Genomic DNA, 14,325 nt, shown 5'->3' on the forward strand with positions numbered 1-14,325 from the left:
TAGTAAATTGTCCCTAGTGTGTGTAGGATAGTGTTAGTGTGTGGGTATCACTGGTCAGCATGGACTCGGTGGGCCGAAGGGCCTGTTTCCGTACCGTATCTCTAAACTAAACTACGTGAGGGGGGGATATTTGTTGCATGCGATGATGTGATCAGTAAGAACGTGACTATTGAATATTCAGAAGTCAACACAGGTATTAAAGGTAGCTGGAGATTGTTTCTGTACGTTCTGGTTTGTGTGGGAGACATCGGCAATATTCATACATCCCCTCGCTTTTAAGAAGGATTTTATGGAATGTTCTTGTATTATCTGTGGCTGTTATACAAGTGATAGTGTGGAAACAGGCCCTTCATCCCAACTTGCCCACACCAGCCAACATGTCCCGTCTACACTCGTCCCACCTGCCTGCATTTGGCCCATATCCCTCCAAATGTGTCCTATCCATGCACCTGTCTAACATCACTGTCTACCAGTACCTTGAGACGATGGTGATGTAACCACGCCTCCAGTACTACGGGTGCCTGTTTCCCTGTGTGTGTAGTTGCACAGAACAATGTGTCACAAGCTCGGCAATGACCACACATCTCTCACCTGTCACCTCCACGCTGGCTCCTGTGATGTAGCTGCTGTCGTCAGATGCCAAGAAAGCACACACGGAGGCAACCTCTGTAGGAGAGACACAGACAATGAGACTAGTTACAGACGGAGAGACTGGGTACAGGCAGAGGCAATCTCAGTAGGAGGGACACAGGCAGTGAGACTAGTTACAGACGGAGAGACTGGGTACAGGCGGGGGCAACCTCTGTAGGAGAGACAGGCAGTGAGACTAGTTACAGACGGAGAGACTGGGTGCAGGCGGGGGCAACCTCTGTGGGAGAGACACAGGCAGTGAGACTAGTTACAGACGGAGGCAGTGAGACTGGGTACAGGCGGGGGCAACCTCTGTAGGAGGGATACAGGCAGTGAGACTGGGTACAGACGGAGGCAGTGAGACTGGGTACAGGCGGGGGCAACCTCTGTAGGAGGGACACAGGCAGTGAAACTAGTTACAGACGACGAGACTGTACATGCAGAGGCAACCTCTGTAGGGGGATACAGACAGCGAGACTGGGTACAGGCAGCACGACAAGACACAGGCAACAAAACTGGGTACAGGCGGAGGCAACCTCTGTCGGAGTGGTACAGGCAGTGATACTAGTTACAGACGACAAGACGGTACAGGCGGGGGCAACCTCTAGGAGGGACACAGGTAGTGAACCTGGGTACAGGCGGAGGCAACCTCTGTAGGGGGATACAGACAGTGAGACTAGTTACAGACGGTGAGATGGTACAGGCGGGGGCAACCTCTGTAGGGGTAATACAGGCAGCAAGACTAGGTACAAGTGGCACGACAGGATACAGGCTACAATACAGGGTACAGGCAGAGGCAACCTCTGTATGAGGGATACAGGTGGCGAGCCGGTACAGGCGGAGGCAACCTCTGTAGGGGGATACAGACAGTGAGATGGGGCACAGGTGGTGACCTGGACAGAGGGACAGGCTGTGAGATGAGGTATATGCAGAGGCAACCTCAGCAGAAAAATAGAGGCACTGAGAACCTTTCTATCTCCACTTTAAAAATAGCTACTGACTTGGCCTCCACAACCCTCTGCAGCAATGAATCCCAGATTCACCACCCTCTGCCTAAAGAACCTCCTCATCTCCATTCTAAAGGTACATCCTTTTATTCTGGTCCCAGACTCTCCCACTAGTGGAAACATCCTCTCAACATCCACTCTATCCAGGCCTTTCACTATTCAGTAAGTTTCAATGAGGTCCGCCCTCATCCTTCTAAACTCCAGTGAGTACAGGCCCAGAGACGTCAAACGCTCATCATATGTTAACCCAGTCATCCCTAGGATCATTCTTGTAAACCTTCTCAGGACCCTCTCCAAAGCCACATATCGCTCCTCAGATATAGGCCCAAAACTTCCTTGGGGGAGTGTTTGCTAGTGCTGTCGGGGAGGATTTAAACTAACGTGGCGGGGGGGGGATGGGTACAAGAGCAGAGAGGCAGAGGGGTGTAAAAGGAGGGTAGAAGCAATAGGTAGCAAGGTGAAAAGTATAGTGGCAGGCAGACAAATCCAGGGCAAAAATCAAAAGGGCCACTTTTCAACATAATTGTATAAGGGGTAAGAGTGTTGTAAAAACAAGCCTGAAGGCTTTGTGTCTCAATGCAAGGAGCATTCGTAATAAGGTGGATGAGTTGAATGTGCAGATAGTTATTAATGATTATGATATAGTTGGGATCACGGAGACATGGCTCCAGGGTGACCAAGGCTGGGAGCTGAACATCCAGGGATATTCAATATTCAGGAGGGATAGACAGAAAGGAACAGGAGGTGGGGTAGCGTTGCTGGTTAGAGAGGAGATTAACGCAATAGAAAGGAAGGACATTAGCTTGGAGGATGTGGAATCGATATGGGTAGAGCTGCGAAACACTAAGCGGCAGAAAACGCTAGTGGGAGTTGTGTACAGGCCACCTAACAGTAGTAGTGGAGTTGGGGTTGGCATCAAACAGGAAATTAGAAATGCGTGCAACATAGGTAAAACAGTTATAATGGGTGACTTCAATCTACATATAGATTGGGTGAATCAAATTGGCAGGGGTGCTGAGGAAGAGGATTTCTTGGAATGTATGCAGGATAGTTTTCTAAACCAACATGTAGAGGAACCAATGAGAGAGCAGGCTATTCTAGACTGGGTATTGAGTAATGAGGAAGGGTTAGTTAACAGTCTTGTTGTGTGTGACCCCTTGGGCAAGAGTGACCATAATATGGTTGAGTTCTTCATTAGGATGGAGAGTGACCTTGTTAATTCAGAAACAAGAGTTCTGAACTTAAAGAAAGGTGACTTTGAGGGTATGAGACTTGAATTGGCCAAGATAGACTGGCAAATGATTCTTAAAGGGTTGGCGGTGGCTATGCAATGGAAGACATTTAAAAACTGCATGGATGAACTACAACAATTGTTCATCCCAGTTTGGCAAAATAATAAATCAGGGAAGGTAGTGCATCCGTGGATAACAAGGGAAATCAGGGATAGTATCAAAACAAAAGATGAAGCATACAAATTGGCCAGATAAAGCAGCCTACCAGAGGACTGGGAGAAATTCAGAAATGCAGCAGAGGAGGACAAAGGGCTTAATTAGGAAAGGGAAAATAGATTATGAAAGAAAACTGGCAGGGAACATAAAAACTGACTGCAAACGTTTTTATAGATATGTGAAGAGGAAAAGATTAGTTAAAACAAATGTAGGTCCCTTGCAGTCAGAAACAGGCAGATTGATCATGGGGAACAAGGACATGGCAGACCAATTGAATAACTACTTTGGTTCTGTTTTCACTAAGGAAGACATAAATAATCTGCCGGAAATAGCAAGGGACCGGGGGTTAAATGAGATGGCGGAACTGAGTGAAATCCAGGTTAGCCGGGAAGTGGTGTTAGGTAAATTGAATGGATTAAAGGCCGATAAACCCCCAGGGCCAGATAGGCTGCATCCCAGAGTACTTAAGGAAGTAGCCCCAGAAATAGTGGATGCATTAGTGATAATTTTTCAAACCTCTTTAGATTCTGGAGTAGTTCCTGAGGACTGGAGGGTAGCTAATGTAACCCCACTTTTTAAAAAGGGAGGGAAAGAGAAAACGGGGAATTACAGACCAGTTAGTCTAGCATTGGTGGTGGGGAAAATTCTGGAGTCAGTTATTAAAGATGGGATAGCAGCACATTTGGAAAGTGGTGAATTCATTGGACAAAGTCAGCATGGATTTATGAAAGGTAAATCATGTCGGACGAATCTTATTGAATTTTTCGAGGATGTAACCAGTAGAGTGGAAAAGGGAGAACCAGTGGATGTGTTATATCTGGACTTTCAGAAGGCTTTCGACAAGGTCCCACATAAGAGATTAGTATGCAAACTTAAAGCACACGGTATTGGGGGTTCAGTATTGATGTGGATAGAGAACTGGCTGGCAGACAGGAAGCAAAGAGTAGGAGTAAATGGTTCCTTTTCAGAATGGCAGCAGTGCCTAGTGGGGTACCGCAAGGCTCAGTGCTATTTACAATATATATTAATGATCTGGATGAGGGAATTGAATGCAACATCTCCAAGTTTGCGGATGACACGAAGCGGGGGGGCAGTGTTAGCTGTGAGGAGGATGCTAGGAGGCTGCAGGGTGACTTGGATAGGTTGGGTGAGTGGGCAAATGCATGGCAGATGCAGTATAATGTGAATAAATGTGAGGTTATCCACTTTGGTGGCAAAAACAGGAAAGTAGACTATTATCTGAATGGTGGCCGATTAGGAAAAGGGGAGATGCAACGAGACCTGGGTGTCATGGTACATCAGTCATTGAAAGTAGGAATGCAGGTGCAGCAGGCAGTGAAGAAAGCAAATGGTATGTTAGCATTCATAGCAAAAGGATTTGAGTATAAGAGCAGGGAGGTTCTACTGCAGTTGTACAGGGTCTTGGTGAGACCACACCTGGAGTATTGCGTACAGTTGGACAGGCTAGATGCAGGAAGATTATTCCCGATGTTGGGGAAGTCCAGAACTAGGGGTCACAGTTTAAGGATAAGAGGGAAGTCTTTTAGGACTGAGATGAGAAAATCATTTTTTACACAGAGAGTGGTGCATCTGTGGAGTTCTCTGCCACAGAAGGTGGTTGAGGCCAGTTCATTGGCTATATTTAAGAGGGAGTTAGATGTGGCCCTTGTGGCTAAAGGGATCAGAGGGTATGGAAAGAAGGCAGGGATGGGATACTGAGTTGGATGATCAGCCATGATCATATCGAATGGCGGTGCAGGCTCGAAGGCCCGAATGGCCTACTCCTGCACCTATTTTCTATGTGTCTATGTTTCTAAAACTGCTCATAATACTCCAAATGTGACCTGAGCAGCACCTTGTAAAAGCCTCAGCATCACATCCTTGCTTTTACTTCCTCAGCCTCCTGCCTGCCCCCCTTCCACTGCCTGCTGGTTATTTATTCCTTCTCAGACCACCTTTCCCCTAACCTACAGGACAACCCACTCTCCATTCAGTGTTCTGGTTCGTGGTTCTCCCACAACAGGGGCGATCGTTTCGCGGAACTCCTTCGCTTAACCCGTCTAAACCTGCCTGATCTCCTGACTGCTGGACACTTAAATTCTCCTTCCCATTCCCACACTGACCTTTCTGTCCTAGGTCTCCTCCACTGTCAGAGTGAGGCTGAACGCAAATTGGAGGAACAGAATCTCATATTTCGCTTGAGCAGCTTACACCCAGGTGATATGAATATTGCTTTCTCTAACATCAATTAACCCCGGCATTCCCTCACCCTCCATCCCTTCCCCACCCAAGTCGCACTAGCTTCTCATTTTCACCCAACAAACAACTAACAATGGCCTGTTCCCTTTACCATCGTTACTTTTTTGCATCTTTCATTCATTGTTCTTTATCTCTCCACATCATCCCTAACCAGTCTGACGAAGGGTCTCGACCGAAACGTCACCCATTCCTTCTCTCCAGAGATGCTGCCTGTCCCGCTGAGTTACTCCAGCTTTTTGTGTACAACCTCTCTGTAGCCAAACCACCACCTCCTCCTTTCAAACAAGTCCCTTCCTTAGAGATTCAAGAACCAGAGGACTTGGATTTAAGGCAAGAAGGTGAGAATAGGATCGGGAGGGGCAGCTTTTTCCACAGATATGGAACAAGCTGCCAGAGGAGGTAGCTGAGGCAGGTACATGGATAGGAAAGGTTTAGAGGCAAATGTGCCAAACGCAGGCAGATGGGACTAGCTTAGAAAAGATATCTTGGACGGCGTGCAAAGTTTAGTTTAGTTTAGTTTATTTATTGTCACGTGTACAGTGAAAAGCTTTTGTTGCGTGCTATCCAGTCAGCGGAAAGACAATACATGATTACAATAGTCATTTACAGTGTATAGATACATGATAAGGGAATAACGTTTAATGCAAGGTAATGCCAGGATAGTCCAAGGATTACCAATGAGGTAGATAGTAGTTCAGCACTGCTCTCTGGTGGTGGAAGGATGCCTGATAACAGTTGGGAAGAAACTGTCCCTGAATCTGGAGTTGTGTGTTTTCACACTTCTATACCTCTTGCCTGATGGGAGAGGGGAGAAGAGGGAGTGGCCAGGGTGCGACTCATCCTTGATGATGCTGCTGGCCTTGCTGAGGCAGCGTGAGGTGTAGATGGAGTCAATAGAAGGGAGGTTAGTTTGTGTGATGGTCTGGGCTGTGCCAATTTTTGCTGCAATTTCTTGCGGACTTGGATGGGGCTGTTACCAGACCAAGCTGTGATGCATCCTGATAAAATGCTTTCTATGGTGTATCTTTAGAGGGTTGCAGGGACATGCCGAACTTCCTAATAAAGTAGAGACTGAGTCAGTGGAGAGGGAGATAGAGATAAGGAAGTGTAAGGTTGAAAACGAGACAAAGGGGATGAGTTCAAGGAAAATGTAGAATCGACCCGAAACGTCACCCATTCCTTCTACCCAGAGATGCTGCCTGTCTGCCTGTCTCGCTGTGTTACTCCAGCATTTTGTTTATCTTCAGTTTAAACCAGCATCTGTAGTTCCTTCCTACTTTACCAAGCCACCCTCTCTCTACAACCTCTCACCACTTAGAACACAGAGCAGTGCACAGAGCAGGGCAGCGGTAGAGTTGCTGCCGCACACACCACAGACCCGGGTACGATCTGTACCGACTGACTGTACTGAGTTTGCACGTTCTCCCTGTGACCACATGGGTTTTCATCGAGATCTTCAGTTTCCTCCCACACTCGAAAGACGTACAGGTTTGTAGGTTAATTGGCTTGGTATAAAATGTAAAACATGTCCCTAGAGGGTGTAGGGTAGTGTTAATATGTGGGGATCACTGGTCGGTGCGGACTCGGTGGGTCGGAGGGTCTGTTTCCGCACTGTGTCTCTAAACGAAACGTGAGAAGGGCAGCACATCATTTCTCCATCGCACTGTGCGGTGGACAGCCTCACTCACCAGAAGCATCTCCCAGACGTCCCATGGGCACCAGCTGTAACACCTGGGGAAGGAGAGGGGAACCGTTCAACATGGTTTGCCAACAGCTCGATCCAAGTACGCAGGAAATTGCAGAGAATCGCAGACGCAGCCCAGACCATCACACAAACCAACCTCCTTCCACTGACTCCATCTACATTTCACGCTGCCTCGGCAAGGCCAGCAGCATAAAACACAAACTGGAGGAACAGCACCTCATTTTTAGCTTGGGCAACTTACGACTCATTGGTATGAACATTTTGTCTGTTCCACTGCTAAATCTCAAGGTATGCCTACTTTGAAGAAGTTCTCCTCCTCTCCCCGACAAAAATTCTGCCCTCTCCCCTGACTCTCAGTCTGCAGAAGGGTCTCGACCTGAAACGTCATCCATTCCTTTGCTCCAGAGATGCTGCCTGTCCCGCTGAGTTACTCCAGCATTTTGTGTCTATCTTCGGTATGAATATTGATTACTCTAATTTCAAGTAACCCCTGCATCCCCTCTCTCTCCATCCCTCTCCCACCCTAGTCATCGTACTAATTTCACTGTTGTCCTGTTGAGTTTCATTGTCTGTATAACTCTTGATCACCTTCCCCACAGCCAACAATGGACCATTGTGGGCTCCACCTTCCCTTGATCATCGTTGCTGTTTGCACATCTTTAATTTTTCAATTGTTCTCTGTACCTTCTCTGTTCTATGTACTTTCTTGTTTCTCTTTCCCCTGACTCTCACTGAAGAAGGGTCTTGACCAGAAACGTCACCTATTCCGTTTCTCCAGAGATGCTGCCTGACCCGTTGAGTTACTCCAGGCTTTTGTGTCTATCGTCAGCATAATCAGGGACCAGTCTCTCCCGCTCGCTCCCTCTTCTCCCCTCTCACATGAGGCAAGAGGTACAGAAGTTTGAAAACGCATACATAGAAACATAGAAAATAGGTGCAGGAGGCCATTCGGCCCTTCGAGCCAGCAGACATTCATTGTGATCGTGGCTGATCATCCCCAATCAATGACCCGTGCCTGCCTTCTCCCCATATCCCTTGATTCCATTAGCCCCTAGAGCTGTATCTAACTCTCTCTTAAATCCATCCAGTGACTTGGCCTCCACTGCCTTCTGTGGCAGGGAATATCACTAGTTTCAGGGACAGTTTCTTCCCAGCTGTTATCAGGCAACTGACCTGTCCTCCCACTAGCTAGAGAGTGGTCCTGACCTCCCATCTATCTCATTGGAGACCTACAAACTATCTTTAATCGGGCTTATTTGGACCTCAATGTTATATCTTGTACTAAACGTTGTACACTTTATCCTTTATCTCTGTATAGTGGACAGCTTGATTGTACCAAGAGTCATAGAATGTGGAAACAGGCCCTTCGGCCCAACCAACATGTCCCAGCTACACTAGTCCCACTTGCCTGCTTTTGGCCCATATTCCTCTAAACCTGTCCTATCCATGTCCTGTCTAAATGTTGCTTAAACATTGCGATAATCCCTGCCTCAACCACCTCCTCCGGCAACTCGTTCCATACACCCAGCACCTCTTGTGTGAAACGGTTACCCCTCAGGTTCCTATTTTCCCACACTCATCTGAAACCTCTAGTTCTCGATTCACCTACTCTGGGCAAGAGACCCTGTGCATCTACCCAATCTATTTCATGAGTTATACACCTCTAGAGGATCACCCCTCATCTTCCTGCACTCCAAGGAATAGGGTCCAAGCCTGCTCAACCTCTCCCTATAGCTCAGACCCTCTAGTCCTGGCAACATCCTTGTAAATCTTTTCTGCACCCTTTCCAGCTTGACAACATCTTTCCTATAACATGATGCCTAGATCTGAACACAATACTCTGAATGCGGTCTCACCAATGTCTTATACAACTGCAACATACACTACTGATGCATCTGTAAGGATTACATTTTTTGACTTCTCAAGCGCCTTCAACACAATTCAGCCCGACTGCTAGGGGAGAAGATGGAGAAGATGAAAGTGGATCCATCACTGGTACTGTGGTGTTTGGATTACCTTTCCCTCAGACCACAGTACGTGCACCTACAGAACAATGTCTCAAGCACCATCTTGAGCAGCACAGGGGCTCCACAAGGAACTGTGCTGGCTCCATTCCTGTTTACCATCTACACAGCGGATCTCCAATATAACACCAACAGCTGCTTTTTGCAGACATTTTCGGATGACACAGCTGTTGTCGGCCTCATTAAAGGGGGCAATGAGGAGGAGTATAGAGACATAATAAGTAACTTTGTGGAGTGGAGTGCACACAATAACCTCCATCTTAACACCACAAAAACCAAGGAGATAGTTGTGGACTTCAGGAGGGGGAGGAGGAGGACTCAAGCAACACCAATCACCATTAAGGGCACTGAGGTGGAGGTGGTCGCTAACCACAGGTACCTTGGGGTGCAGCTTGACAGTGAGCTGAACTGGAAGTGTCATATGGAGGCGGTGTACAGGAAGGGACAAAGCCGACTGTATTTTTTAAGGAGGCTGAGGTCATTTAACATCTGCCAACCCCTACTGTGCAGTGTCTACCATTCAGTGGTGGCCAGTGCGCTGTGGCCTGTTGGGGAAATGGCGCCCGCATAGCGGACAAAAACAGACTGGACAAGCTGATCAGGAAGGCCGGCTCAGTGGTCGGGGCTGAGCAACGAACGGTCCAGCAGGTGGCAGAGGCCAGAACTCTGAACAAACTGGGTTCAATAATGACCAACCCCACTCACCCACTCCATGCCCTGAAGGTGATGAAGAGCAGCATCTTCAGTTAGAGACTGATTGCACCAATGTGCAAAACTGAGAGACATAGGAAGTCTTGTTTACCAGCTGCTATAAGGTTATATAATGCGCATAAATAACTGCACTTTTTTTTCATTAATTGTATTTTAACTTGTATTTTAACTTGTTAAGTATGGAAGCTATTTGAGGAAATGTGTGGTGTTATGTCTGTCTTGAAGCTGTCGTGGCACTGTAATTTCCTGTAAAGGATTATTAAAGGTATAATCAATCAATAATCAATCAACATGATCTCCCAACTTCTATACTCAATACTCTGACTGATGAAGGCCAATGTGCCAAAAGCCTATTGGACCACCCTATCGAACTGCGGTGCCACTATCAAGGAACAGTGTACCTACACTCCTATATCCCTCTGCTCCACAATACTCCCCAGACTCTACCATTCCCTGCATTCATCTAGAGTCATTTCTTGGACTGGATAGCATGCAAACAAGCGCTTGTCACTAAACCTCGATACACATGACAATAATAAACCACTAAGCATTAACCATTCCGTGGTATTGATGAGTATATAAGAGGGCATAAGGTTAAAGTCAGAGGGTCCAGGAAACTGAGAGACAACCTTTTCCACATATGGAAAATGGAACGAGCTACCACAGGAGGTAGTTGAGGTAGGTACTATAACAGCATTTAAAAGACCCTTGGATAGGTACATGGATAGGAAAGGTATAGAGGGATATGGGCCAAACACAAGTGAATGGGACCAGCAAAGATGGGGCATGGCTTGGTCGGCATGGACAAGTTGGGCCGAAGGGCCAGTTTCCATGCTGTATGACTATGTGATCCATTTTGGGAATTTTAACCTGGACTGGAATAGTGTGTGTAGAATAGAAAGAGGGAGGGTGCAGGAACATAGTTCCCTGCACATGGTGACACTAGTAGGCAGGGGTGGTTGAGAAGGTGTAAGGCCAGCTGGGGTGGAAGATTGCAACCTTCACGTGGTCCGCCCTGTTTCGACGAATGCAATCAACCTGGCGTGCACAATCAAATAAGATCAAATAGAACAAGTTGTCCTACAACTTTAGGCTGTGCACGCCATACGCAACAACAAGAAGAAGCCTTCAACAGTCAGGGTATTGAATACAGGAGTTGGGACATCATGTTACAACTGTACTGGACATTGGTGAGACCACCCCTGGACAATTGTGTACAGGTCTGGTCACCCAGCGGAGACCTGTGAACTATCCCTTATTGGACTGTGTACCTTTCATCACTATCCATACACTGTGGACGGCTTGATTGTAATCATGTTCTTTGACAGGACAGCACGCAACAAAAAAGCTTTTCACTTTACCTCGATGCACGTGACAATAATAAACTAAATTAGTTCAGCAAGAGTGGATTGAAAGGATTTAGACTTAAGAGATACAGCGTGGTGACAGGCCCTTCGGTCCAACGAGCCCGTGCTGACCATCGATCATCCTGTATACTATCACTATCCTACACACACTAGGGACAATTTACAGAAGCCAATTAACCTGCAACCCTGCACGTCTTTGGAGTGAAAACGGAACACCCGGGGAAAAACCACGCAGGTCACAGGGAGAACGTACAAACTCCGTACAGGCAGCACCTGTAGTCAGGATGAGCCCGGGTCTCTGGCGCTGTGAGGCAGCAACTCTGCCGTCGCGCCACCGTGCCACCCAAGGATTCACAAGGAAGGGTCTGAAGGGTTCTAGTTATATAGATACAGTGGATACGCTTGGACTTGTCCCTGGAGCAGAAGGCGGCTGAAAGATGACCTTATGGAGGTTTATAAAAATACAAGGGGTACAGATTAGACAGAGTCACGGTCATATACCCAGGGTAGAGGAGTCTAAAACTAGATGGCATAGGCTGAAGGTGAGAGGGGAAAGATTTAAACGGGCAATGTTTTTCACACACAGAGGGGTGGGTATGTGGAACTAGCTGCCAGAGGGAGTAGGAGCGGCGGATTCAATTACAACGATTTAAAGACACTTGGACAGGTGAATGGACAGGAAATGTTTAGAGGGAAGATAGGCACAAAATGCTGGAGTAACTCAGCGGAACAGGCATAAAGAAGGACAGTAAAAGTTTCTTTAGATATGTTAAGGGAAAAAGAGTAGCAAAGTCAAATGTGGGTCCCTTGAAGGCAGACACGGGTGAAATTATTATGGGCAACAAGGAAATGGCGGAAGAGTTGAATAGGTACTTCGGATCTGTCTTCACTAAGGAAGACACAGACAATCTCCCAGATGCACTGGAGGACAGAGGATCTAAGGGGGTAGAGGAACTAAAATAAATGTTCTTTAGGCGAGAACTAGTATTGGGTAGGCTAATGGGACTGAAGGATGATAAATCCCCTGGGCCTGATGGTCTGCATCCCAGGGTCCTCAGGGAGGTGGCTCTAGAAATAGTGGACGCGTTGGTGATCATTTTCCAATGTTCAATAGATTCAGGATCAGTTCCTGTGGATTGGAGGATTGCTAATGCTATCCCACTTTTCAAGAAAGGAGCGAGAGAGAAAACGGGGAATTACAGACCAGTTAGCCTGACTTCGGTGGTGGGAAAGATGCTGGAGTCAATTATTACAGAGGTAATAATGGGGCATTTGGAGAGCAGTAAAAGGATTAGTCCAAGTCAACATGGATTTATGAAAGGGAAATCACGCTTGACTAATCTTCTGGAATGTTTTGAGGTTGTGACAAGTAAAATGGATGAAGGGGTGCCAGTGGATGTAGTGTATCTAGACTTTCAGAAAGCCTTTGATAAGGTCCCGCACGGGAGACTGGTGACTAAAATTAGAGCACATGGTATTGGGGGTAGGGTGTTGACATGGATAGAAAATTGGTTGGCAGACCGGAAGCAAAGAGTAAGAGTGAACGGGTCCTTTTCAGAATGGCAGGCAGTGGCGAGTGGAGTGCCGCAAGGCTCGGTGTTGGGACCGCAACTGTTTACCACATATATTAATGATTTGGAAGAGGAAATTAAGAGCAACACTAGCAAGTTTGCAGATGACACAAAGCTGGGTGGCAGTGAGAACTGTGAAGAGGATGTTCGGAGGTTGCAGGGTGCCTGGACAGGTTGAATGAGTGGGCTGATGCATGGCAGATATAACCATATAACATATAACCATATAACAATTACAGCACGGAAACAGGCCATCTCGGCCCTATAAGTCCGTGCCGAACAACTTGCAGTATAATATAGATAAATGTGAGGTTATCCACTTTGGCGGCTAAAACAAGGGGGCAGATTATTATGTCAATGGGGTTAGGTTAGGTAAGGGGGAGGTGCAGCGAGACCTGGGTGTCCTTGTACACCGGTCACTGAAGGTTGGCGTGCAGGTACAGCAGGCAATGAAGAAAGCTAATGGAATGTTGGCCTTCATAACAAGAGGATTTCAGTATAGGAGTAAAGAGGTTCTTCTGCAGTTACATAGGGTTCTGGTGAGACCACATCTAGAGTATTGTGTACAGTTTTGGTCTCCTAATTTGAGGAAGGACATCCTTGTGATTGAGGCAGTGCAGCGTAGGTTCACGAGATTGATCCCTGGGATGGCGGGACTGTCATAGGAGGAAAGATTGAAAAGACTAGGCTTGTATTCACTGGAGTTTAGAAGGATGAGGTTTCTTATAGAAACCTATAAAATTATAAAAGGACTGGACAAGCTAGATGCAGGAAAAATGTTCCCAATGTTGGGTGAGTCCAGAACGAGGGGCCACAGTCTTAGAATAAAAGGGAGATCATTTAAGACTGAGGTGAGAAAAAACGTTTTCACCCAGAGAGTTGTGAATTTATGGAATTCCCTGCCACAGAGGGTAGTGGAGGCCAAATCACTGGATGGATTTAAGAGAGAGTTAGATAGAGTTCTAGGGGCTAGTGGAATCAAGGGATATGGGGAGAAGGCAGGCAAGGGTTATTGATAGGGGATGATCCGCCATGATCACAATGAATGGCAGTGCTGGCTCAAAGGGCCGAATGGCCTCCTCCTGCACCTATTTTCTACGTTTCTATGTTTTCTCTGGATAGAAGGAATGGGTGATGTTTCGGGTGGAGACCATTCTTCCAACAAAGAGGGAGATAGATAAGAAAGTGTAAGGTGTGAAAACAAGACATCAAAGGGGAGGAGAATCAAAGGAAATGTAGAACAGATCATTGTGTCTATGCGAAGTTGACAACGAAGCTTACAGAGGTAACATTTTATCAAGGGGAATGTCAGATTGGTCGGAGAACTGGGAAGGGGGAGGGATGGAGAGAGAGAGGGAAAGCCAGGGTTACTTGAAATTAGAATACATTCTACATTTTTCTTGACTGCATCCCCTTTGATGTCTCGTTTTCACACTTACATTTCCTTATCTCTGTGTCTCACTCCGCTGGTCTTGACCTGAAATGTCACCCATTCCTTCTCTCCAGAGATGCTGCCTGTCCGCTGGGTTATTCCAGCGTTCTTTGTATATCCGCAGTTCCTTCCTACACATGCCAACTCGCACCGATCTCCACACGCCAACTC

At 46.9% G+C, this 14,325-nt stretch overlaps 1 protein-coding gene across 3 annotated transcripts in view; it reads right to left on the minus strand.

Annotated features, from left to right (window-relative positions):
- The window catches only part of hsd17b8 (hydroxysteroid 17-beta dehydrogenase 8), a 38,658-nt gene that overhangs the window by 3,295 nt on the left and 21,038 nt on the right, over positions 1 to 14,325 (minus strand). For 2 of the 3 annotated variants that reach the window (XM_033047755.1, XM_033047754.1), the window contains exons 7-8: positions 7,033 to 7,075; positions 592 to 666 (exon numbers count right to left, since the gene is read on the minus strand). In XM_033047755.1, the coding sequence (XP_032903646.1) occupies positions 592 to 666; positions 7,033 to 7,075 (118 nt within the window). The remainder of the gene's footprint in view (positions 1 to 591; positions 667 to 7,032; positions 7,076 to 14,325) is intronic. The other variant, XM_033047756.1, reaches the window with a different exon arrangement.

This window comes from Amblyraja radiata, chromosome 30 (genome assembly GCF_010909765.2).
Source record: "Amblyraja radiata isolate CabotCenter1 chromosome 30, sAmbRad1.1.pri, whole genome shotgun sequence".
Classification (NCBI taxonomy): Eukaryota; Metazoa; Chordata; class Chondrichthyes; order Rajiformes; family Rajidae; genus Amblyraja; species Amblyraja radiata.